Source organism: Lagopus muta, chromosome 7, assembly GCF_023343835.1.
Source record: "Lagopus muta isolate bLagMut1 chromosome 7, bLagMut1 primary, whole genome shotgun sequence".
Lineage (NCBI taxonomy): Eukaryota > Metazoa > Chordata > Aves > Galliformes > Phasianidae > Lagopus > Lagopus muta.
Genome location: NC_064439.1, coordinates 16,552,214 through 16,578,136, shown reverse-complemented (window position 1 = coordinate 16,578,136; position 25,923 = coordinate 16,552,214). Strand labels below are relative to the sequence as shown.

General features: G+C 40.5%; 1 protein-coding gene across 1 annotated transcript in view; it reads left to right on the top strand.

Moving 5' to 3' along the window:
* The window catches only part of GPR158 (G protein-coupled receptor 158), a 182,786-nt gene that overhangs the window by 111,533 nt on the left and 45,330 nt on the right, over window positions 1–25,923 (top strand). Inside the window, exon 6 of the mRNA XM_048950958.1 lies at window positions 14,800–14,909. Coding sequence (XP_048806915.1) covers window positions 14,800–14,909 — 110 coding nt within the window. The remainder of the gene's footprint in view (window positions 1–14,799; window positions 14,910–25,923) is intronic.

Below are 25,923 nucleotides of genomic sequence, written 5' to 3'. Positions count from 1 at the left end.
AGATACTGATCAGATGAGACTAGCAAGCAAGTTGATGGTGAAAGACTTACAGAGAAGAGAGTCAATTTGGGAAAAGTCATTCCATGCTATTTTCAACAAATGAAAAAAAAATAAATTGCAACCTTGAGCTAAATTCAAGTAGGATTTCATTTCATCTGATTGAGAAATACATTAAGAAACAGGAGAAAAGAAAGCTGAAACCACTCTGTTCACTGAGTGCTCTATTAGTCAGGAGTCCATAGCAGATTTTGTGGTCACTAAGCAGATTCAAAGAAATGTTTGTTTTTTCTCCATGTGTGTCTTGTGTACAGTGTCTGAAATATTGCACTGCGATGCATTGTTGTCTGCTAGGTTCATTTCCTTAGTCTGAGGTAATGCTTTATTATCTCAGACATGTCACAAACAATCCTGTCAAAATTTGCCTGGATGAGTTTGTTTTAAATCATAAATAGTTGTGATATATATAGTGAGTGCTCTGGATCCTTGAAGAAAAAAGAGGTCATGGCCTTTGATTATTCTTGGCACTTTGTGTAATTGTGGGGCTTAAGAGTTTACTCTAGCCAGTCTCAGGTGGGGTCTCACTACCTGCATATGTTATCTTCTTGCTGTCTGTGTCTATTTTACCACTCTGATTTCTGTTTAAATGCTGTCTTTCTCTCTGACCCCCTGAAGTTATTCTATTTTGGTTTCTGTTTACTGTCTCGTTCTTAGTTCTGCTGGTTATTTTGCTCTTAAATGTTTTGTCCTTCTGCTTTTATGCTATTTTTATTGTTCAGTTGTTTTTTCAACATCCCAAGCAGCTCAGCAGGGAGGACGGAGAAAGTTTATATAAATCAATAATCATTAAAGGCAGAGGACTGTCTAGCAACAAAACGCAGCACAATATGTCTCCTGTGGTAGAAGGTGGGCCTATTCTCTGATAAATCACTGAAATGTTTGGAGGATTCCCCCTGTGTTTGGAAAGGATTGGAACGTTTGAAGAAATTCTCATTCTGCTGTTTTTGTTGATGTGCTAATGAGCTCATTTTGTGGCACGTGCAAGTGAGATGTGTCAGGACTGCAAATGAGAGAGCTTGTCCTGCACGACTACTATTGGTAATGCTTTATTTGCACAGCTGCAGCAACAGGAAGGAACCTTGCGGGTACGGGTTTCAGCTGTTTTGACAACTATCTCAGAAGGGAGGAGACCAGAGATGGCTGAACGGATCATGTTGATGGGCCACCAGCAGACAGTTTTTTCTTAACATAGCTTCATTTCTGATCAGAGGAAATTTTTTCAGGACCTGTTATTAGGCACTGCAATTCCATATTGCAGTGCCTAATTTTGGTGCCTTGAGGGCAAATAAGCCCTGGGTTCACTTGACATTAAGCAGTTGAGTGCTCAGAGCCAGAGATGCATTCTTGATGTGACACTCAGTTTCAGTTCCCCTCACTGTGTTAGGAAATACCAACATGTACCGCCTTGGAGAAAGCTTTAGCACTGTGGCATAAAGAAGCTGAAGCGTGAGAAGTGTTTCAGACTCTTGTGCTGCCATTGCTCCATTTCACATTCCTTCATTAAGCAGTAGTAGGCACAGTATAAATATTAATCTAACTCTACAGTCTATTAGGAAGATATTTTACACATTGGTTAGGCTACTTACGTAGAGAAAAGGGAGACCTATATTCTAATACCTGCTCCACTGAACGTGTAATTTCCTTTAGTTATTGACAGGGATAAGCACATATAACCCAACAAAATGTAGGAGACTTTAGGTGTATCCAGGTTTACATGGCAACTGAGGAAGTGATCATAACCTCTGCATATTGGATCATTTACTGCTGGTTAGATATCTACATCCTTTTCCTATCTCACCTACTTGCGATGGTGACAAATCAGGTATAGAACTGTGGAGCATTTCTGGATTCCTAGGTCTGAGTTCACGATCCAGTGTCATCTTGGCTACAGGTGAGAGCTGGGATATAACCAGACCCTCTATTTCTCTTTCCCATTTTGAACTTTTCAGCTTCTCTGCCAGGGGCAACCAAATGGCAACACCAGGCCACGTTAGCCAGATTTCTGATTTGGGTGATCAGACAGGAGTATGTTGTGCAACACACACCTCAATGTTATTTTAAATACAAGTGCTGTTATTGCCTACCTGTAAAATAGCTGTAACACTTTTCTTCCTTACGGTGGTTTTGTGACAGCAGATCAGTTACAGACTCTCAAATATTCAGGTATTGCAAATACCTAAACTGAACTTAAAAGCAGACGGTCAGCAACAAGCAGATGAGAGAATGATGATTCAGAGCAATACGTGCTGTGCATGGAAATACCCAAACATTACTAACCATCTATGCACAAGGTCATTCACAAAATTATTGAAGAACTGAATAGAACGTCACAATGATTGGTACATAACCATGGAGTACCAAACAAGAGAGATTTCACTGGAAAAACACAGCTTGAACTTGGTTATGTTACAGATTGACAGCCCGAGCTATAAAGGACTTTCCTGAGAAACCTGTCTGTTGTTACATTCAAGACAGATATGTTTCTGTTCCTAATCCTGCTAAATTTTTAAAATAATGGAAAATTGGATCCTCTGACTTTCTTTTGCTTATACACAATTTGTTTATCTACAGATGTTTTACATCTTTGAAATAAAATGCAATTTTAAACGCAAAATCACAAACCTGGAGTTAGACAGAAGCATATTTCAGCAAAAGCAACTGCAAGTGCTAATTCTGCTCTCAGTTTCTGAGTTCAAATCTGGAAGACCTGAAAAGGCATCATATCATATCACGAGGAGGACTAAAGCTTTTAAACACAACTATAAAAGATGCTGTAGAACAAAGATATGCCCATAAAATGCATGCAGCCTTACTTCTCAAATATTTTTGTGGTTGAGCAGTTCTTTTTGAAAAAAAAATTGCACATGTGAGACAATTAAGAATTCATCAATATGTTTACTTGTGCTTTTGCCAGTACAGTTTTACGGAAAACAGAATCCATGCAAAGGTTAGCAGATGCTGTGTTTGAAAGATGAGATGTGCCTATTATCCCTTAGGGATTTTACTGCTATTGATTTTTCAGGTGATGAGCAGCAGTACAAATCGTAGAGGTATAATGAAACTGTTTTCCAGAAGAGGAAGATTTATCACCTTTATTTTTCCCAAGCCAATGATTTCAGAGTTTGCAACTGCCCTTTTATCTGACTCCCATCGTTCCTACACCATTATATACGTAGTTCAAACTTCTCACCAGCTGGTCAGTGACCTCCAAAGACTCATTAAAGTTTTTCATGTCCACACAGTTTCCTGAATGTAAGTTCTGAGATCCATCTCTACCACTTTCCACTTTTGTGCAGCATTTCCTAGGGGAGATTTCCCTTCTGATTTGTTGCTCTCGTAGTTAGTTGCCATCTATATATATTGAAGTTTTTGAAGACTGCTGTTTAAGAGTTGAGTGTGTTGTCTTCTTCTATTAAAGAAATATTCCTCCTGAGATCAATAAGGAAGAATTCTTCTCAGGCTTCTCTGAGTTTGTCCAGGTATATTGCTCGCACAATGCTCTGGAGAGCTTCTTGACAGGTTGGATTCAGCATGGCTTGTCTGAGATTATTTCTTTTCAGTTTTAGATTTCTGCATTTTCCTTCAGTAGTGGAACTGGAGTTTGTCCATTCGGAACGTACTCCTCAGGAGCCCTGTATCTGTGTTAGCCTTCATTGTCATCATATTTCTGTTTCTACATTCCCTGATGGTTACTTTAGAATACACAAAACATATCTTATGCTATAGGCCTGTTTATTTCCTAAGCTAGATTCTTCCAAAGGTCTTTGCTTCTTTTGAGACCAACAGTTTGAAGTACATAATAATAAACGTTAAAGTAGAATAGTGAAAACAACAACAGCAACAACAAAAGGCTAAAATTTGTGCATTTTTTTCCCCCAGTGTTCCTTCTGTGGATGCTAGCTAGCACCTAGGAGTCACCTGAAGAGTGAACTGTAATAATGTCAGTGAAACAAAAATAGCATTTCTTTTCTGTTTCTCTTGAGTTTGCATCTGGTTTCTTCTGAACTTTGTTAATTACACAGTATTTTTATGACATAATTTATTTAACATGGCTGATGTGGATTTAAGGTTGGTGAGATCATAGATAGTGTCATCCAACCTGCTGCATGTCACTCATTTTCACAATTTACCCACTTCTCTATTGAAGCCAACTGCTTCAGTTCATCTAGAACAGATATCCCAGAAGGGCATCTGCTCTCAATGTGGGAACGTGAAGAGGAGTGTTCCCACCGTTTCCTCCAGTGGTTTGTCACATTGCAGCCTTCGGCCTGTCCTCACTGCTGCTGTTGCTGCAGATACATAAACTGAAAATGAAAGTCCATAGTTCTAACAGTGATGGCTGCAATAAACTAATCAGCACTGGCTGGATTCAGATGTCAGGCTGGTATTCTGTGGAGAGGTCTTTTCTAAATTACTCATTGGCAAAATAGATACTGACAAAAACCTTACTGCACAGGGTAACAGCCAGACCTACTCTTTGCTGTGGTTTAACAGGATATTTCAAAGACCTGCTATCTCCCTATTATCTTTTCCAAGTCAAGATGTTAAAAGTTTGTGTCAATAAAATTCCTCTGCTGGCTTGTGATCTTGCCATGCAATCAGTAAAGTGGCATTCCTAGGGGAAAAAAAAAATAATCCAGTAATGTTTTTTTCTCAAAATCTTAATATTAAATGCTTTGCCAACTTACTAGATTGAGATGAAATTAGAACCAGTCTTGTAGGAGATGAGGTATTCTGGAACTTTCAGTAGATGCGTGTTTGTTTTGTTTTCCCGAGATAGAAGTCACTACTTGAAAATACTGACAGCAAACCCTCACGCATGGTAGATTTGTAGGGATTTCAGCCCTATCGTAATAAAATGCAAAAGTCTGTGTAAGTCTGCTCCATGACCTGTGCCTTGCACTGAGCATACTTGGCAAGTTGCTCTGAATAATTTAGTTTGTTATATCCAGAGATAGCTGCAGTTCCTGCAAGATTTATTTGAATACAGACACTCCCATACCATTGTGGTTTTTAAAAGTTCCTTTTTCAAATCACAGAGTCTTAAAATTAATCAGTAGATTTTCCTTGTTTCTACTAAAATACTGTATTGCATTGTGCATGTCTTTATTCATAAAATGAAGCTAGTGTACACTTAACACTGCTGTTACAATGTGTCAGGTATTTGGGAAGGACAGTGCTGAAAAGAGGTCTGTCTTTTTCGTTTGAAACATTTCAGCTCCTGGAGATGATTCTCTTTCTGCTGCTGGGGTGAGCAGACCTTTGTTAAGATTGCAGCAGTGCAGCCAATACATTTTCCATTTTTTCTCCTGTGAAGTAGGTAAACTGGGACATCGTTGACCACTATCCCTAACCCATGTAAAGAGATGAAAGAAATTGTTGGATTGCAGAAATTAAATGGTGGACGAAGCAAGCACTTTGGTTAGAAGATTGTTTTGACTTTAGAACTTCCTTTGATTTTCAACTTCTGTAATTCTGAACCAATGTGAACAAATTTTGAAATGTGCCTATGTATACATACCTTTTGCCTCGATATAGCATTCTGATGAAATTACTCTTACTTACTTTGAATTATATATTTTTTTAATGTAACACAAAAGCATGAACATAGAGGTATTGAATGCCAAAGGATTTGGGTTTCTCCTCTACACTTCGCTTGTGCTTCTTCTCTTGTCCTTAGGGTGAACATGGCTGGAGCCACTGCTCCTACCTGCTTATCATTTCCCTTATAACAGTCCCACATGCTCACTTTTGCTTTTTGTGTTGCTGCCAACAAAGTATGTTTAATAATCTGAGCTTAAAACCTGACCCTTTGTTTGAGCAGGAAACCCACTTTTTCACATATATTTCAGTATTTGACTGGAAAGTAATCCAAGATCTCTGTGTATGAATCTCAAGTAGGAAAAACATTGAATAAAGGAGTGCAGAACTTGGAAGTGCTCTACACTGCTCTTAACCCATACATCTCCTTCTGAAGGCAGAAAACCAGATACTTATTTGGATTGTTTCTTTTTAGTGATATCTGAAGCTTATAAATTCCTGGCAAGTTCCTGAGTACCTGAAAATCAGCTTGGTTACAATGCATTAAGGTACAATACATTAATTTTGTTCTGAGGGGCTGAAGCTGATAACCTACAGAAATAATGAAAAACATTTTCCCCAGTGCACGGTTAGCAAAATATGTTCTGGAGCACTTTATGTTTTCAGACAAAGTTGTTGTTTCTGTTTTTAAAAATCTCATTTGAATGGATTTTAAACCTTCACTGGTTATGTGTTGATCTCAGTGGAAATTTCTGACCTCTGGCCATGCCCCCATCTGGCCAGCTCAGCCTCTGAACTTCTGTGATCAACCAGCTGTCATGCCTTCAGGGTCTGACTTCTGAGGCTGTTCAGGTGTCTGCTGGGATAACTGTACTACTGAACATTAAGGCAAGCCAATGTAAGTGATTATGAGGGATAGCTACATACCAAATACAGATTAAAAACTGGCACACTCCACACACGTGTGGCATGTGGACTCTTCATCGTTTCTGGCAAAAATGGTGGTTTTGAAAAACGGAGTTTTGCAGCTGGGAACTTGTTCATCAAATATTTTTATTGAGCATTTCATATCTATTAAAGTGTCTGTGGAAATTAATAGGAGGCATTACTTTTGGAGTAATCTGTGTGTATTTTCTTCCCTAGCTTTGTAGTGGTGCTAGAATAGAAATACATTTGAATAAGAATGAGGAAAGAGTGGTATACATTTCAGTCTTTATTTCCTCTTCTCTCTCAAACTGAGATGTGACTACAACTATTGTATAGATTGTTTTTTCCAGTCATATTTCTGTATTTGTTATTTTATTCATTGTATTTCATCCTGTCACGGTCCCAAGGGAACTTCTGAGCTTCAGACCTTCTCCCTGTCTTGTACTGGATGGCATGTAATCCAGTAGCTCACACTTGCTAGGAAGGCATCTCTTCTGGGCAAATATTTGCCCCAACAAACGTGATTTGTCACTTTCAACAGCTTGGTTTGTGTAGCCCCTTAGGCTGAGAGACTGCACTTGCTGAATGAGCAAGTTCTTGGTTCTCATCAAGCCAGTGCCATTGAAGTTTCTCTGTATATTTGAGAAGTTTATTGTATTTCACTGAAAAGCTAAGCATCTTTTTCTAATCAAGAATAGATATAGAGAATTCTTGCAAGACAATCTCTCTCCTGCTTTAGCTTAGTTTCAGGATTATTTTTGTTTCCACCCATTTCCTAAAATGGATCACAACCCTGCCCACTTCAGGAGCCTAAACTTTTTGGTAGTCCTCAGTGTTAGGCTTTTCTTTCCCCAGTAACTGGGTGTGTTATCTTTCCTTGTATTGCCTTCCTACTGCTGACCAAGTATTCACCTTGGGAGAATCTTGCAGCTCTTAACATTTTTAACTGATTCAGCCACCACATCACTTTATGTCTCTCATAAGCTAAGGAAGTGTTTATTAGGAAAATGAACTGTTAGAATGCCCTTCTTACTCTTTGGGCCTTGTCATGCATAATACTTCATCTTTGGTAAAGAAATCTGTTTACAGTACAAAGACATCTCTTCCAAGACATTAACTTTTTATAACTTGAACATAAAATATTGTTCATTAGGCAAACAAAAATAGAAGCAATGAAGCTAGAACATTAAGAAATCTTGATAGAGACTAGAATTTATGACAAATAAATGCATTTTGAGGCTGTGTGTTCAGATTACTTATAAATAGATATCTTCAGATCTGGTAGCATCTGTGATATATCACTTTTTCTCTTCCAATTGAAGAAAAGATAAACAGCATCTTGATGTTCACGTGACCATTAATTTTTCTCAAAATAAGCTATTCAGAGGTGTCCTGTCCAGTGTTAGCTTAGATTTGGCTTCCAAACAGGGAAAAAAAGAGGAAAACTACTTGAAGATATCTCTGTAAGAAGGCGTTCTAAGTATGCAGTCTTGTGTCAAACCAGAATTAGCTTGAAGGTTTAGTTTATGTAATCACTAGATAAATCTCTCAGGAAGCTAAATGAGCTCCACTGTAAAAAATATGTTCCATAAAAAGCTTTAGAGATCTTCTGTTCCTGCCTAATGAAGATGAATTCGAAGTATAATAAAACCTAGTGATGGCGTAGCATTTTGATGACTCAAGTTCTAGAAGTCTGTTGCATTTTACACTTGTGCTGGTGGCTATGCATTTGTACTGCATCATGGATTTCCAGAAGATTTTACAGGCAAGACATGTCTCTGCTGAAATGCAGCCAGAGGTTTAGTATACGTTTTGAGACAGAAAATGGGAAACAAAACATACCTACATTTGAAAGTATAGCAGCAGGGAAAAAGAGGATTTCAGCAGGCAGTTTCAAGCTGGACTGTCTGTAGGCAGCTAGGAAGAACATTTTTTTATGAAAACCGAAACATCTTATACGGCCATAAGGATTTTGGCTTTGATGTGCAGCTTCTCTGAAGTGCATTAACCCAGAAGCAGAGAGTTTGCAACACTCTGTACTGAGGAATTGATTGCATTCCAATTCAGAATAAAGCCTGAGTGGTTATTGTGTTTTCTTGTTTTCAGCAACCATGTGCTTAATAGAGATATTGAGCTAATGAAGCAGAACAATTCTGCTTTAAAACTGTGAGATTTGCAAGGATGAGTGTATTATCATACTGTGTGTCTGTAGACCTTTTGGAGTAAAATGTGATGGCTTCAGAAGTACGTGTGGTTTAAAAAATGGAATAGAGTTGGAAGGAAGTGCACTTACATAATGGGTCTAAGAATACGTACAGCTGTTATCATACTGCTAAACTGCCTTGTGTAATTGCACCAGAAGTATTTGTTGGTAGTACAGGATTGGATAGCAAGTTGTGCATTCCCCAGTACTTAAGCAGATGCTGAGCAGTGAATCATGGTTTGAACAGTGGTATGTGATGCCCATAGTGTGCACAGGCTTTTGAATGCCTTCATTCATGCCCATCTGTTAGCAATGGCAGTGTGCCCACATACAAGTGGTTTGGTCCCTTTTCTAGAAAGCATAGTACCAGACTGCTCTGAGTTTGGATGGCAAGCCTATCAAACATTGCAAACAGTGTCACTTGCAGTGAAGCCCTTCTTGGTATTAGAACTGAAGCATTAATAGGTAACTTGATATAGTAGGTTATGTGGAGGTTATTTTATATTAGAAAAAAACATTCAGATACGGCAGAAGAACACAGTGTGCCCATCTCAAAGGCACGGCAGGATCCTAAGAATAGGAGCTGTGTGTCCAAGGCTGGGAGAGGGGGTGGAAGGAGTTGGGAGAGCCGGAAAGAGCACTTGGATGGAGCATCTGCTGGCTCATTTTGGGGCAGAACTGCCTAGGGACAGCCTGAAATAGGCTACTGCAGTCAGGCTAGGGCAGATGGTGCTGGGCAGTGAAACAGATCAGATAGATCTCACAGAGTTTCTCTTAGATGCTTGTTAATTGAATTAGCCCAGAGGGTATTATCTTAAATGTCTGTGTCACATCCTGTATTGAACTGTACTGGGTACTTACAGCAAATTCTGAAGTTAGATTTTTAACAAGTACATAGTTTTCCTGTACAGATTTTTGGCTTAGCTGTACACAACTGTACGAATGATTTGGTTATTGGAAAATGAGAAAAAAAATAATACTTTTCCAGCATTTTTCTGAAGTAGGTGACTTTCACCTTGGATCCATAACTGGGTGATGCTTTTGCACATGTTCAAAGCTCTGTATCTCATTTCTATATATCCAACATGGATAACTCATTTCCATGTATCTGATATGGTGGAGAAAAGAAGAGCTGAAGGACTAACTGTCCTCTCTGGGGTTTTTGAGCTGAGGGCTTACTCAAAATGTTTAATGTCTAGATTTAGGCTTTGTAGCGCTGCCACTACCTCGTATTTTTAAATATACTTGTTCTGTTACTTCCAATCTTTAGAAGTATTGTACTGAAGAAAGAATATTGCATATTCGAGAAATTTGATGACTGCAAAGAAAAATGACTTTTGATCTGTCCACGATACTTTCTAATGCTTTCATGCCTTATGAACTGGAGTAAGAAGCAACTTCTCTTAAATAGCCTCAGTCCTCCTAACGTAGTTTACTAATTGACGTATAGTGAAGCAGCTTTTCTAAAATAAATATGTAAGTAATTTTCTAGTCTGTAGAGGTGTGCATTTGAAGCCTTTCAGCCAAGATTATGACCAGGAAACTAAGTCCTGAACTTCTCAAACTTTTATCCATGTGTTATCTGTGGTACTTGTGCATTAGTCAAGCTGATTTACTTGTCATCTACAATTTAGGCAGAAGTTATATGCCTGATTTAGGCAAACTAAATCCCAGTCAATGCAGCTTGGGGAACTGTTAAAATATTTTCACCTGGATCTGGTGCCCTAGATGAAGGCAAAATTAATTTTCTCATAATGGGCTAAGCAAAGATCCTGTATTTCTTTCAAGAGAATAACATCAAAGCTATAAAACTCAAGCATTTCCTCCTTTTTTTTCTGTAAGGACCGTGTCATGCTTTTGAACATTAAGCTGTTCCATATAGATTCTCTTAGCACTGTTATTGACCTGTCTGTCCTGATAACAGAAATGTATTATATTGGGTGGGGTGCCTGTAAGAATTTTAGCCGTTGATTTTAGACACTGTATGTGCCTGTTCATCATGCCAGCTCAATTGCTGGGCACAGCTCAAGAGCTGTGTCAGCAAGCTAAGGCTCTCTTCCATGTCTGTAACTCTCCAGGTCTAAGGTCTAACTTGACTATTACCTGGTGACCTTACAAAATCTTTTCATCTATCAACTCTACAAGTGGTAGCATGGCTACTGAGACAGTGTTCTGGCAAGGGTAATAATGGCTCAAAAGATGTGGAGGTTTAAAGCAAACATATAAGTGCATTTGCCCAAATTCCTCCTGGGCCACGTGGCTTTATGAAGCCTCACATTCAGCTGCAGTAACTAGTACATTATCAAGCACTGTCTGACTACTCTTTTGGTTTCCAAATACCTTTCCCCAAACCTTTGTTCCTTAATGAACAGTGACTGGTATGTACTATTTAAGTAGACTTCAGGAGCTGGTGAAACAGAGGATGTCACATTTCCTTACGTGTCATAAGTAGGTTTTGTGGCAGCTATGGCAAAAATCACTATGCTTTTTTTTTTTTTTTTTTTTTTGGTGGGATTTATGCTGCTGTCATAGTCTAATACATTATAAAGGCAAAAAGGGAAAACGATTTACTGTCAGATTTTCAGTGGGCAGAGTAGTCTGTTAGAACTGCAGAGGGATTTTCTCTGCTGTTGATAGCAGCATGCATATGTGGGTGAATCCTGAGCTCATCCTATACTTCTAGCTTGGAGCTCATCAGGCTGTTGTTGGATATTGTTGTCAGTATAGGGAAGGCTTGTCTCTGGAAAGAACATTTCAGAATGGGAGTTTTGGTTATCAGAAGGTAGGAGAGGCTGGTATGAAATAAAACCAAGTCTTTTCTGTGTTACATTTATTTGTTTGCTTTAGCTGGAAGGACCAAAGCATAAGAGAACAGCAGCCACACGTTTTATGAAACACATTTAAAAGAATGTGATTCCACTAAAATAAAAAATGTGAGCATGGTTTTTGGTGTACTGGGCTTCCATTTTAGCCCCTTGGCTCTGATTAAAGATTATTCAATTTACAAATTTTGCCCCTACATTTTACTGTGACTGTAGGAGACTTAATGCTGACAGTAGTCAGTTGAACATCGAAGTGACCCCGGTTGGAAATGGGAATGACATATTCTTAGAATAGCCTTCTGGAAAGCCTAAGCAAGCAAAAACAGTAGGTGCACTAATTCTTGCTGTTTAAAGCCTTGGTCCATGGCAAACCACATGTAACATACATAAGAGTAGGCAGAAATGGATGTTGACAGCATGGAAGAGCATTGCAACTACTGTCCTCCATATAAACACGGGGAGAAATTTTCAGAAGGCTCAGGTCTTTTGTCAGGCTTGGACCAAGACTTTGACAGCTTCCTTAAGTACCTGATCACTGGGCAAAGGAGTAGCACTGAGGTGTCGACACTGAAATGAAGAAATGAGAGCATTTTTTACCAACAGTTTGCCTCTGCATCCTTCGTAGCAGGCTGCCACATGCCAGCTGCCACTGGGCTGCATTTGAAGCAGTGCTTTCTTGGTTGATAGCTAGCCAAAAGTCTCAGCTGCTCAGACAAATGGTTCGCTGCAAATCGATGAGGTTTTCTAGACGCAGGCAGTTAATATTTCAATAGGCAACTGCAGATAAAGTTGCTGTGTCAGATTTCATGGCAGAGAGCTGTTGCCCTTGTTCAGAAAATTGTGTGCCTGGAAAGTGTTCAGACCTTTCCATTTCAACCACCTGAAAATTTCTGCTTTCAAATCAACTTTGAAATGAGTATTTTGCCTGTACTTTTGGACATTATTTTTCTAGTTTTGAACATTCAAAGATGAATTGGAATGGTTTCTACCCCCTGGCAAACCTCGGAGGGGAGGTTAATGATATGGACTTTGCTCTGTTTATATTCAAAGTCATTACTAAAATTCAGGTGTTTCTGAGCAACTTCTTGCTGGATGCTCTGTTTACACAGGCCGTCTTCATGGATGTCCAGGTGCATTTTATTTTTCCATCTGATCTACCAAGGAGAAGTGAGCCCTTTGCTGCACACAGTGTTTGTCAGATTCCCAGAAAGTATCTGCTTTGAAACATGTTCAGTAGCAGTGAAAAGCATAGATGAAATTCTGTACACTGATTTGATTCAACAAGCCATAATTTTTAAAGAAATAACTTGATTCTGCTGTAAGAAGAAACAGGCAGACAAACAAACCAACACTGCTGCAAAGCACAGCAGCGTCTTCTAAGCTCTCTCTCAACCCATGTCTGCCATTTTTGCCCCCACTTTCCTAAGCGTGTCTGTGTCACCCAAAGGACATCGTCCTGCGCTTTTGGCCAGTATTCTGGGTTTGAATTCCCACACAGAAAAGAATTTACTTAGGAAAATAATATAATGTGGCTGTCAGTAGGCGCAATACTGCCTCTAGTGCTACAATGTACTGACTCTAAATGAAGCTGTGGCAGATGGCCTAAGAAATTTCAGTGCTTTCTTTCCCTAGATCAAGATTGCTCGATTTGTACTCTGGTGCAGAGTTGTTTTACCAGGCTCTAATTGGACGGGCAGGATACACTGGTTCTAGCTTTGCTGGACCAAGCAAGGTCTGCAGGTGGGGAAGGCTGTGCACAACCTGGGCCAGCAAGCCCCTGATGAGGCTCGGATAATGGAGAGGAACATGGGATCATCCCACAAGGTGCAACATCTGCTGGAACCAGCAGAAATGTGCTCTCATTCAGACTGTGCCTCAGCCCACCGTTTGAGCAGCCCTGTGTTAGATTTCTGTGGCATTTTACTTGATAAAATGCTCTTATGTGTACAGTGCCTGAAGAACTAGTGTTATGTTACTGACATTCTCAGGTATGGTACTAGGTAGGTAAGGAGGAAGGCCATCTGTATCTCCAATGTCTTCTTCCAGGTAAGAAACAGCTCTAGAGCTTTTGGGTCACATCCAGACACTACAGTTGCGTTACATGAGATTTTCAGCAGTGAGGCTGAGAATTCAGCCTCAAAGTGTGACAGATCTTTTTACCCATCTCTTGAATTACTACATTGAAAGCTTCTGTAACATTGAAATGAGTTGAGGGGAGAATAGTGAACAGACAGTGTCATGTTTGCACAGACGTAAGTTCCAGGCACAGCTGAAAGATCTTTTATCTGGAAGACATCCAGAGCAGCACTGAAAGAAGAATAGAAGTGGGTCCAGGAGGAGCCTCAGGAGCAGGTAGACAGCAGCCTGGCAGACAGAGAGAAGGAAAACAAAAAACAGAAGCAAAAAAAACAAACAAAAATAAGAAAACAGACAAAAAAAGTGATCCAGAAATTAGTGAAATACTTCAGAAGAAAGCAGCAATAAGTTTGGAAAAAGGAATGAGTGACTGGAGCACTGAGGGAAAAGCAGGAGCATCCAGCAGGAACCAGAAGAATGTGAAACAGAAATAATTCAATCAGTTGGATCTTTCTGTGTTGCAATTGGAGAAATCTGTAAGTGAGCAAAAATTATATTTTTTTTCAGAAAATGGAGATGTATAGAGAGATTTAATGTAGCATAGTGGAAACATATAGAGAAGAATGGGAAAAAAGTCAAGTATGATATTGAGATACTGGAGTTTGGGACAGAGAGCAGCAATCATTTTTTATTTGAGTGATTGAGAAAGAAAAATGAGCAGCTCACTTTTTGCTTGGTTTATTAGAAGGAGGAACTTTGAAGTGTAACCTAGTAAATAGAGTCCATCAACCCAGAATTAGCCCAGCTGCCTATTATTGGAATAGCTCAAGGAAAATGTCCTTCTCTGTTCTCTTACCACCTCTAGTTACTTGTTTTCACTCGGTTAAGAAAAGTCAGTGGAACTGCATTTGAAAGTGTTGTCACTTCACAGTCTGTCACAGGATTTTTGCCAGCTCTCTTCAAAAGGAGCTGGTGCCTAGAACTGTGCCAGCTGGTTGGTGTGATCATCTTGTCACTTTACTAGAAAATCTAAATATACAGCAGTACAAACTGAAATATGTCTGCTGTCCTGTTTTGCAACTATTCTGCATTTTATCGAACTTTTTTTTCCTTTTTTTTTTCTCTTTTGCTTTAAAGTAGTATTGAAGCTCTCTCTATCTTTCTGTTCTATAGGTTGTCATTTTGTATTTTGAGCCAAGTGTATTTCGCTGTGTTCTCCTAAGATGGGTTCGTCTTCTGGGCTTTGCTACAGTTTATGGAACTGTGACGCTCAAGCTGCACAGGTATTTCACATATTATTAATTTCCATCTCTATGGGAATATGTGCAATCTGTATGGGTACTTAGATGGAAGAGATGCAAATAATATCGTAAACAAGCGCCGTTTCTGATTTTTAAAACTACTGTATGTATCTCCACGTTATTTCTGCTGAAATGATAAACTACTAATCGCAGTAGAGAACTATAAATGCAGAAAGTGATGGTTGCACAGTGAGGGGGTTTCTCAGAAGTGTTGAGCTGGAGCTGCAGGATTTGATGAAGAATGTATACATCAGCTGTAAAATTGCGCAAGAACCACTTTTCAAAGGTGAATATATTCTGCTTGAGTGTAGGATGAAGTAAAGTGTCTAACTTTCCATATAAAGTGTTCGCAGAGATATTTGATGTTCCTAAGTGAGTGATGCTGAGTGAAATACATTATGGTGTATGTATATACTCTGATTTCTTATGGCTTACAAGTCAAGAGCTGCTCTCTTCAGGCAATCACAGCAGACAGGCTGCATGCTCATGAGCATCAAGTGCCTGCCAGAAAAAATGCGTGGGAAATTCTGGGATATGCTGGGGGAGTTTCCACTGGGTTGGCAATGCATTCAAATGCAATTCAGAAATTAAGATTCAGAGACTTATCTTCAAATTCCATTTTTGCAGTCCCTTTAGAAAGAGAAGCTTTTCTGGACAAAATCCTAATGCTTTTCTCTCTTTCAGCTTCAGTGGAAAAAAACTACTGAAATATTCTGTAAATATTTTTGTAACTATTTTTTATAGAAGAGAAATGCAATATGCTTATGTTGATACTTAAACACCTTGGATGAAGTAAGCTTGCTTCTCTTTTTGCATTAGTTTCATTAGAGTAGGCATGTTAGATAAGGAAGGTTCAATATTACGCTTATAAAATGAATGAGAACTGAAAATATCTAGTTCACGTTGCACAATTGGTTTGTCACATTTTAGGTGGAGAAACCCACTTTCCCATTGAAGTAGAGCTTCTTACGTTTGTGTTTGGTTACAAGTATTCACTTTGGCTGTTAAACTCTGGCTATATCTATGTCTGGCCTCATTGTCTCATTGAAATTCATATGATGAACAATTTTTTATGCAAAAAGATTAACAATTAGAACACTATAGTAAAGATATGACAGAACTGGTGATTTTGTTTGGTTGACTCATTATCGGTAGTTCACATATACAAGAAACAGCATAAGACTATGAAGGATGAAGGACTCCCATTATTATCACAGTTCTGCTACCCTAACAGATTGTGTGTATGGTGTGAAGAAGCAGTGTCTTGACAGAGGAGTTGGTCTTCAGCTCGTATGAAGTGAGAATAGGTTGGAAAACTCAGCAGAAAATCTTGCACTTCTGGTTTACTCATTCAGCTTTTTAGTGTTAGGTGACACCTGTGATAATAGGCTCAGCAAACAAGACAAAGATTGAGTAAGCCCAAGATCATCCTTGATCAATGCAATACAATGAAGACTAACGGCTCTATGAGAGGAGCCCAGCCAGTAGGTTGAGGAAACTGATTTTCTCCTTTGCTTGGCATGCCTTAGACCATCTCCACAACACTGTTTTTAGTTTTGGACTCTTCCAAGGCATCATTGAACTCAAATGAGTTTAGTGAAGGGTGGCCAGGATGATCAGGACTTGGAGCAAGGAGAAGCTGAAGGAGAGGAGAAAACTTTGAAAGAATCTAAAAGCAGCTATTTAGCACCTACAAGTTGCTTACTGAGAAGATGGAACTGTGCTCTTTGCAATGATGTATGTTGGGATAAGAAAAGACAATTATAAATGGATTCTATGTCATGTATGAATTGTCATCATGGTCAACTTTATGTCAGGAAAGCTTTTTTCACCATCAAGGTAATTAAGCAGTGGAGCTTGTGCCAGTGAGGTTGCGAATCTTGATACTCGGAAATTTTAGGGCCCAGCTTGATGAAGTGCTGAGTAACCAGCTTTAAATTCAGTGTCAACCCTGCTTTTATCACTGGATGACCTTCCAAGATCATTTGTCTCAGATTTATTCTATATTTCTACATTAAATGCATATAAATGAAGTGAAATAAATGAAATAAATATTTCATTTTATTAATCTAGAATTACTTTCTCTATGAATTTATCTTTGTTTTCCACTGAGGATTCATGATCATTCTTTTCCTACATTCATGATACTGTCTGGTGGGTTTTTTTAGTACTAAATGTTTCAGTCAGGGAGTGTGCCTTGCAAAAGACCGAGTCATGTTCGAAAAATGTTTTATTGTATATATTTGCAAGAATTATGCTAATTAAGAGGAATATGATAGTAGTAGAAATTTAGTAGAAATTTTTGGCAGATCTAGTTTAATCCAGTCATTGCAGGGCTGGAAAATGGCTAATTACAGACACCACAGATACTCATGACAGGCCCTGATTCCCTCCTGTGTCTGTAGCCTGTGTCTTGCCTGGGGGAAGAATTGGATGCTAGTAATGAACTGATGATTTTTCTGAATTTAATGGAAATATCAATGGTGTGTAAATGCAGTTATTAGTAATAACTAGAAAGTCTAAAGCTGTATTTCTCAACAAATGAGGTGCTTTGAATAGCAATGGAGCGTGAAGGTTATCGAAAGCCAGGTAGGAGGCACTTGAAACTCTTGCTCTCTTTGTGGCTTTCTTTTCCTTTTGCTCCCTTCTTGCTGAGGAGAGCTTTGAGGTTTTATTAGGTTCAGACATCAAGGAAAAATCAGAAAAATATCCAACAGCAGATGCTTAAGGAATAGAAAAAGAAGACAGGAGTCATGTACTGATTTATTCTTTAAACAGCCATCACAGTCAATTTCTAAAGCACCTCATCTCAAATTGCCTCCTTCTTGTTCACTGTACATTTCTAAAATAATGAGCTGATGTTTATGGAGGTGGGAGGCTGGAGGTAAGGAAATGAGCTTAACTTAAGAAAGCTAACTGTAGAGCAGTGTACAGAAGTCTCAGTACTTTCCTCAACATTCTTTCAAGAAGTAATGATGTTTCAAGTTTAACCATTTGGGTTTAAAAGACCTGCTGATTTTGCATCTTTCAGTATATTTCTCTGACTGAAGACTCTCCTTGTCCCTTCTCAAGCCCTGCATTTTATAGTTCCCGTCTCTATATTTTTAATATATAAGCTTCAACCATTTTGGTTTCAGAGTTAATACAGAACCCTTAATTCTGGTTTAAAGCATAAGAATGGAAGAAAACTGTAGGTAAATACAGACAGACATGCATGCACATATGTGATGTTCATGTGTACACACATATGACAGCTTACGGACATTTCAGGGAAATGATTGGTTACAGACTGTACATCCTTTAGGCTATCAGTTTCAAGGCTAGGAATGGAATCTCCAGTTCAGGGCAGCCTCCATTTCATATATATAAGAAGATGTTGACTCTGTGATACAATTCCGTAATTGATTAAAATGCTGTGCTAAGATGTCTTCCAACCCATCTGTGCGAGTGGTGACACCTCCTACAGACCTTTGAAGGCATGAATGGATGGATAGACAAGAGTGTGGGTGGTGGGCAGCACTGCATGTCAGGTGTCAATGGTTCAGTGTCTTACAGAAGGGGAAGCTCATGTTAGCAGAGAAGCCGAAAAAGCTGTCAGTTTACTTCTTCTGAAGCACTCGGGAGGAGATGTGCATTGACTGTGAGAACAGGAAAGAAAAGGAGGAAGATGACATGTTGTAGCATCCTCTTGCAGTGAGGTGAGGGAAGGAATATACAGGTCACAGAATCACAGAATTGTAGGGGTTGGAAGGGACCTCCAGAGATCATCGAGTCCAACCCCCCTGCCAAAGCAGGTTCCCTACAGCAGGTCGCACAGGTAGGCATCCAGGCAGGTCTTGAACATCTCCAGAGAAGGAGACTCCACCACCTCCCTGGGCAGCCTGTTCCAGTGCTCCGTCACCTCACTGTAAAGAAGTTCTTGCGCATATTTGTGCAGAACTTCCTATGCTGCAGTTTCCAGCCGTTTCCCCTTGTCCTGTCTCCACTCACCACTGAAAAGAGTCCGGCCTCGCCATTCTGCCCCCCACACCTTAGATATTTATAGACCTGGATCAGGTCCCCTCTCAGTCTCCTTTTCTCAAGGCTGAACAGACCCAGTTCACTCAGCCTTTCCTCATAGGAGAGATGCTCCAGGCCCTTCACCATCTTCGTGGCCCTCCGCTGGACTCTTTCCAAGAGATCCCTGTCTTTTTTGTACTGGGGAGCCCAGAACTGGATGCAGTACTCCAGATGAGGTCTTACCAGGGCAGAGTAGAGGGGGAGGATCACCTCCCCCTCTAGATGATACTGATCCCATCTAGGAGTGGTTGTTAGGAATATAGTGCAGAAAGGTACAGAAGGTACTGTGGCAGCTGGAATGTGTAGGCTTGTTTGCAGGGGAGCAGAAGGGTGGTTTAACTGATTTGTAGAGCTAGTTGTGCTGTAGGGACCTGCTGTAACCATTCTAACATCTTGTATTTCTCTTCGCTGGAAAAGTGTATGTGAGCAACTGAGAAGCTTGGTCTTTGTTATATTTATACACCTCTGCATTTTGTAAATCCAAATATAGTAAACAGCTATCCTCCTTTATTATATTCCCATGAAATAAATTACAGCATCACCCAAGAAATCCAAGCCACACGTCACTGTGAACTCCTCTTTAAAGACCAATCATCCTGGAACAAACTTCCTGTGATTACCATGAGTGTGTGTTACAGGATATATTCCATGGTACTTTGCTCTGAAACTTGCTATAAATCTCCGTCAGTCCCTGGAAGAAGAATTCATTTGCCTCTCTTTCTGAGTGATTTGTGGAACTGTCAGCAAATGAGTGATTTTCTGTTTCATCCTCCCAAAAATGGTCAGGCTGCAGCCTGGGTTAGATTTTACCCCACAAGACTCATAAACTTTGAAATACTCCTGTCTTGGCTGAGATGGTTTTTTATAGGAATTGAGTTTGGATTAAAACAGGCAAGTACTCTTGTTAGTTTTGTGCAGTTACATAGTAAAGATGTAATCTCAGTCTCCTTATTAACCTTAACTGCTAATAAAGCAAACAAAACTCCATATTTCTACACCTTCCATGCATCCTCTTTGAAGGCCTGATGTGCCTGATCTCATTCACTGTCACCAGCAGCAGAAGCGAGGGGTTGTGTGTTCAGACAGGAAGCCGCCATCAGTCACTCTTGCAGGGAGACACTGAGTGCGGAGGCTGGCACACAAATTGTGCAGATCCCTGGAGGGAGGCAGATGGAGGCATTTTTCTGGAGAGGGGAGAGACACTTGGTCTGAAGCCTTGGATGAACAAAGTTGCATGAGCACTTCTTGTTATCATTCTCTCTTCAGGAAAAAGGGCAACAGGACTTGAAAATAACCATTGTGCACTGCAAAGATACCTGTTTTGTACTACCAATTTCTCTTCCAAAAGAAATTAACTCAAGAAGCTTCCAAAATTTGCCAGTGCTTGGCAGAAGGACTGCTAGACATAAACCTTTTGCTGTCGGCTGCTGGAGCTCTATGCTGCTTCAGCTCTATTGCAGACATAGCTCCCTCTTCTGCCTGTTTAATTTGTTTATGCACAGGTTATCACAAATTATGGTGCTGCTTTGAATGCCACAGACAGCAGCACTGCTGAATCTATCAGGATTAAAAAAGAGCCTTCCTGCCCTACTATCACCTCATTGTTAGCTTCATTACCTTCCTCCTGATTTTAGTTAAAAAGGAGACTAGGGGAAAAAGGAAAGGCATCAGGTAGTTTTTGTATTTATCATGTATTTGGCTTAATAATAATAAAAAAATTATATCTATGACACCAAACATTTTTGTCTTCTTCCAGTATTATTTCTGCATACAGTTTGTTGTCATACATACCTACCCACCTGTATTTAAAAAAGAAATAAAGCAGAGCATGAAAAATATGTGTAAAGGAAGACCAACTGACATCATCTACCTGGACTTGTGTGAAGCACTTGAGACTGGCATGCATACATGACATCCTGGTCACCAAACTGGAGAAAAATGGATAAGGAATTGGCTGGATGATCACACTCAGAGAGTTGTGGTCAATGGCTCAGTGTACAAGTGGAGACCAGTAGCATTCCTCAGGGACCAGTGCTGTTTAGCATCCTTGTAGGCAACATGGACAGTGGAATTGAGTGCATCCTCAGCAAGTGTGCAGGTGACACCAGGGTGAGTGGTGCAGCTGACATGCTAGAGAGAAAGGATGCCATCCAGTAGGACCTGGACAGGCTTGAGAGATGGGCCCATGCCGCCCTCATGAAGTTCAACAAGGCCAAGTGCAAGGTCCTGCACCTGGACTGGGGCAATTCCCAGCATAAATATAGGCTGGGCAGAGAATGGCTTAAGAGCAGCCTCAAAGAGAAGAATTTGGGGATGTTAGTTGATGAAAGACTCAACATGAGCCAACAGTGTGCAGTTGCAGCCCAGAAGACCAACTGTGTCCTGGTCTGCATGAAGAGAAGTGTGACCAGCAGGTCAAGGGAGGTCATTCTGCCCCTCTACTCTGCTTTCATCAGACCCCACCTTGAGTACTGCACGCATTTCTGGGGCTCCCAACACAAGGACATCAAGCCATTGGAGCAGGTCCAGAGAAGAGCCACAAAGATGATTAGAGGGCTGGAGCACTTCCCTGACAGGGACAGGCTGAGAGAGCTGGGGCTCTTCAGCCTGGAAAAGAGGTAGGTGCTGGGGAACTTTATGGTAGCCTTCCAGTACCTGAGGGGTCCTATGGGAAATCTGAGCAGGGACTTTTTATAAGGGCATGTAGCGACAGGACAAGGGGAAATGGTTTTAAACTGGAAGAGGGTAGATTTAGGCTAGACATTAGGAAGAAATTCTTCACTGTGAGGGTGGTGAGACACTGGAACAGGTTGCCCTGTTTCAGAGAGGCTGTGGATGCCCTTTCTGTGGAAGTGTTCAATGCCAGGCTGGATGGGGCTTTGAACAGCCTGTTCTAGTGGGAAATGTCCCAGCATATAGTAGGGGAACTGGAACTAGATGATCTTAAAAGCGTCTTCTAGCCCAATCCATTCTATAATTCTATGATTCTGTGTGTATGGACTCTTATGCCACTTGCATTATTTGTAGCTCATGTCACTGATATTTCTTTTTTATGAGAAGAGATAGTTCTAGTCCTGTGGAAGACATCTGTCTGAGAAAAAAAAAAAAAGAAAAAAAAGTGGTGTTGCTAGAATGAGTTTGTCAGTTGGTGTGTGTGATGCAGACAACTTCTAAGCAGCATCTCACCAACTGCTGCATCAGGTGCAAAGGGAAAAGAGATTTGCTTTATCTTTCAGTTCATTTTGAAACTGGCCAAATTCAGCCAAAGAGATCAGAGAAGCAGATTTTATATGCATGAAGTCCTACAAAGCTTCGTGAAAAATGTTGTTGGAGCAGAAAACAGAGTTGTGAACAATCCCACAGGGCAGAAAGGTGAAAGGCACAGGATCAGCAGATACCTGTGGTGGTGTGCCCCATGCTGGCTGGCAGCTCATGTGCTCTGCCTCTTGCTTGGCTGTTAGGGAAAGCAGGAGAGAAGAGGGGCCTTTAAAGGCAGAGGCAGAGCGAATGAAAGGCAGAGGCAGAGGCAGAGCAAATGAAAGGCTATGAGACGCAGTCTAGGAAGAAAGAAAGGGAATTGGACGTGCTGCAAAAGATCTATATGCATGCAGTTCATAAGAAACTAAGTTTCACTAATTAGGCTGGTCAGGGAAAAATCTGTTTTCTTATTATTGTGTCTTAATCTAATTCATTCATTTCCTGAGCATAATTCATTTCTGTTGCCTTCTGCAAACTTTTACTAGTTTATTATTTTATGGTATAAATAAAAACAGAGCTTAAGAGTTAAGTAATTCCATGTAATTTTCTTGTATGATGCACATTCAAAATGCAATTCTCATTTTGGTAGCGCTTCTAGATTGAATAATGGTCATACTCCATTTTATTGTAGCTTTTTTTTCCCCATAAAATCTGCATTATTAAAATCCTATTTAGTTCTTTTTGTATCCTTGCCATTCTAAAGCAATAACTAGCCTTAACTAGATAGCATAATGGTTCTGTTTCATATTTCTGAATACAGTATCTACTATCATATATATAAAAGAATAAAATGTATCATAGCTGTTATGAGGATGCTCAGAGCACAATTAATCTTGATGGAGCTCAGCACAGAAGTGGGACTAACAAACATTATGTTGAAGCAAAACATTCAACAAGAGGCAGCACCGTCCTGCGCCAACAACTGCCATCCATAGCAACTGCTGGGTACCAGGAGCTGCGGCTTTTCCCATCACATTTAGTTGTAGGACTGGATGGAATGGCTTCAGGTTGTGCCTTGGGAGGTTCAGGTTGGATATGAGGAAAAAATTTTTCACTGAAAGAGTTGTCAGGTGCTTGAATGGGCTGTCTAGGGAGGTGGTTTAGTCACCATCCCTGGAGACATTCAAGAAAGGTTGTACTTAGGGTCATGATTTAGTGGAGCAATATTGGTGATAGGTGGACAGTTGGACTGGATGACCCTGGGGGTCTTTTCCAACCTTGGTGTTTCTACAATTGTGTGATCCCTCATTACTTCCCTGCAGCATGAGGAGGGGGCACCTCTGTTTCTTTTTATCCCTCCTCAGCCTTCTTTGCTTAGCATTGTGCCTGCAGCCTGCCCTGAACAGTCGTGTGCCTGAGCTTCTTCCCAGCCCTGAGGTCATTCCACAGTGCAAAATCATTCCTGTACTTGGGAGTCTGAGAGGTGACACAGGAGTCCATTACTTGATGATGCTGGTCACTTCACCAGTAGGGATGCCAAAAAAGCAGAGATGTTTAATGCCTTCTTTGCCTTTGTTTTCAGCACTGATTATAGGCTCTGGGACCACCAGAACATTCAGTTTGACAGCTGGCACTGTGGTAACATTAAACTCCCAGCCAACCCAAAATTTTGTGCTCCGAATCAAAATTTGCATCTCCAGCTGGATATATATAAGTCTATGGCACTCAAAGGGATTCATCCCAGGGTGCTCAGAGAGCTGGCTGATGTTACCACTCTCTGTTATTTTTCAACAGTCTTGAGAATCTGGAGAGGTCCCATTCAAGTAGAAGCTGACAAATGTCCCAAGAGAGAAGTGATTGCAGGCCTGTCAGTCTAATTTCAGTGCCAAGTGAAAGTATGGAGAAAATTATTCTGGGAGACATTGAAAAAAAAAAATCGGTACTGGGATCCTGGGCAGCCTGATCTAGTGGTTGGCAGCCCTGCCCATGGCAGAAGGTTGAAGTGGATGATCTTTAAGGTCCCTTTCAACATAAGCCATTCTATGATGCTGTGAAAAATAACTGAAAGGCAGTGCAGTCACAGCCAATGTGAGTTTGCAAGGGGAAAGTCTTGTTTAATTGACTTGATCTCTTTTTATGACAAAGATACCCAAGGGAAATTCAACAAGGGAAACCAATTGATGTTGAGTCTTTTGGGATTTCAGAAAGATTTTGTTACTGTTTCTCACAATCTCCTTTTGGACAAAAATGTTCAGCATACAGCAGGACAAAACCAGAATTTATTGTGTGAATGACTGGCTGACGAGTTGGTCTCAAAGAGTTTTAGTAAATAGGATTACATCAGGCTGACAGCTAGTCACTAGTGAGGTTCTGCAGGGCTCCATGTTAGTGCCAGTTCTCTTTAATGTTTTCATCAATGACTTTGATAAGGGATTTGAAGGTAAATTATGTTAGTTCACGTGTGATGCTAAATCGGGAGCTGTAGAATCCCTTGGGAGTAGAGAGGACTTGCACAGAGATCTTTACAAATTAGTGAGCAATCACCAAGTGCATGACAGTTAAGAAGAACAAGTGCCAGATTCTGTACATGCAATGGGGCTGTCTGTATGTTCAGACTGGCGCATATTAGTCTGGGGAGCAGACCACTAAAGGGATCTTGGGGGCTCTGGCTTAGAGTAAGTTGAATGTGAGCCAGCAGTGTGCCCTGGCAGCCAAAGGGCCAACCGTGCCCTGGGGTGCACCAGGCCCAGCACTGCCAGGGGGTGAGGGAGGGGCTGTCTGCTCTGCTCTGTGCGGCCTCAGCTCCAGCACTGGGTGCAGTCTGGCCCAGCAATATAAGGACATAAAACTATTAGAGAGCATCCAAAGGAGATGGTGAAGGGTCTGGAGGACAAGATGTGTGAGGAGCAGCTGAGGTGCCTGGCTGTGCTCAGCCCATGGTTCTGCACCAGAGGGTGTTCAGGCATGGAACGGGCTGCACAGGGCTGTGGGCACGGCCCTGAGTGCCGGAGTTCATGTTTGTGCACCGCTATTGGACGTTGCGTTTGGATTCTGGCAGTCCTAGCTGGAGCCACGGGTTGGACTCAGTGATGCTAGTGGGTACTTTCCAACTCGGGGTCTTCTATAATTCTAAAATATATAATTTAATAGAGTACTGTAATCTTAAAAATATTTCAACATATTCTTATTAATATTTAATTTATATAAATATATTGTAAATACAGCTGTGTTGTTCCCTGGTCTGCTTTTTTTAAATTGCTTTAGTGTAGCTCACATTCTGCTTTATCTCAGTAGACCGTTTGACTAGGAAAGTTCCAAGAGAAAGTGAAGAAAGTATCCAGTTTTGTAATATTAAAATTATATTGCTGTCCTTTTTAGAAGAAAAACAGTGGGTGGTAAGGCCCTCTGCAGTGATCCACAAGTATCAGGAGACCTTTTAGATCTCATAATGGTGCATACAACAGCACCATAGTGGATAATAGGAGAAATGTCAGGTTTTGCAAATCCCATGTTATCAGGAGGGCTTCAAAGATGAGGCTGAAATGCAGCTAAGTACAGAATCCCATCAGGTGGCAAAACTTTGTGCTGATGTGTAATACAGCAACCTCCTTGTTCCAGGTGGGCTTCTACATTTGTGATACATGTGAATTAGTTCTACAGGCTGTTTTTTAATTTCTGTGAGATAGACAGAATTTGTCAGTAAAAGAAGGTAGATGCTGCCCAGCTGTCTGCTGGGTAG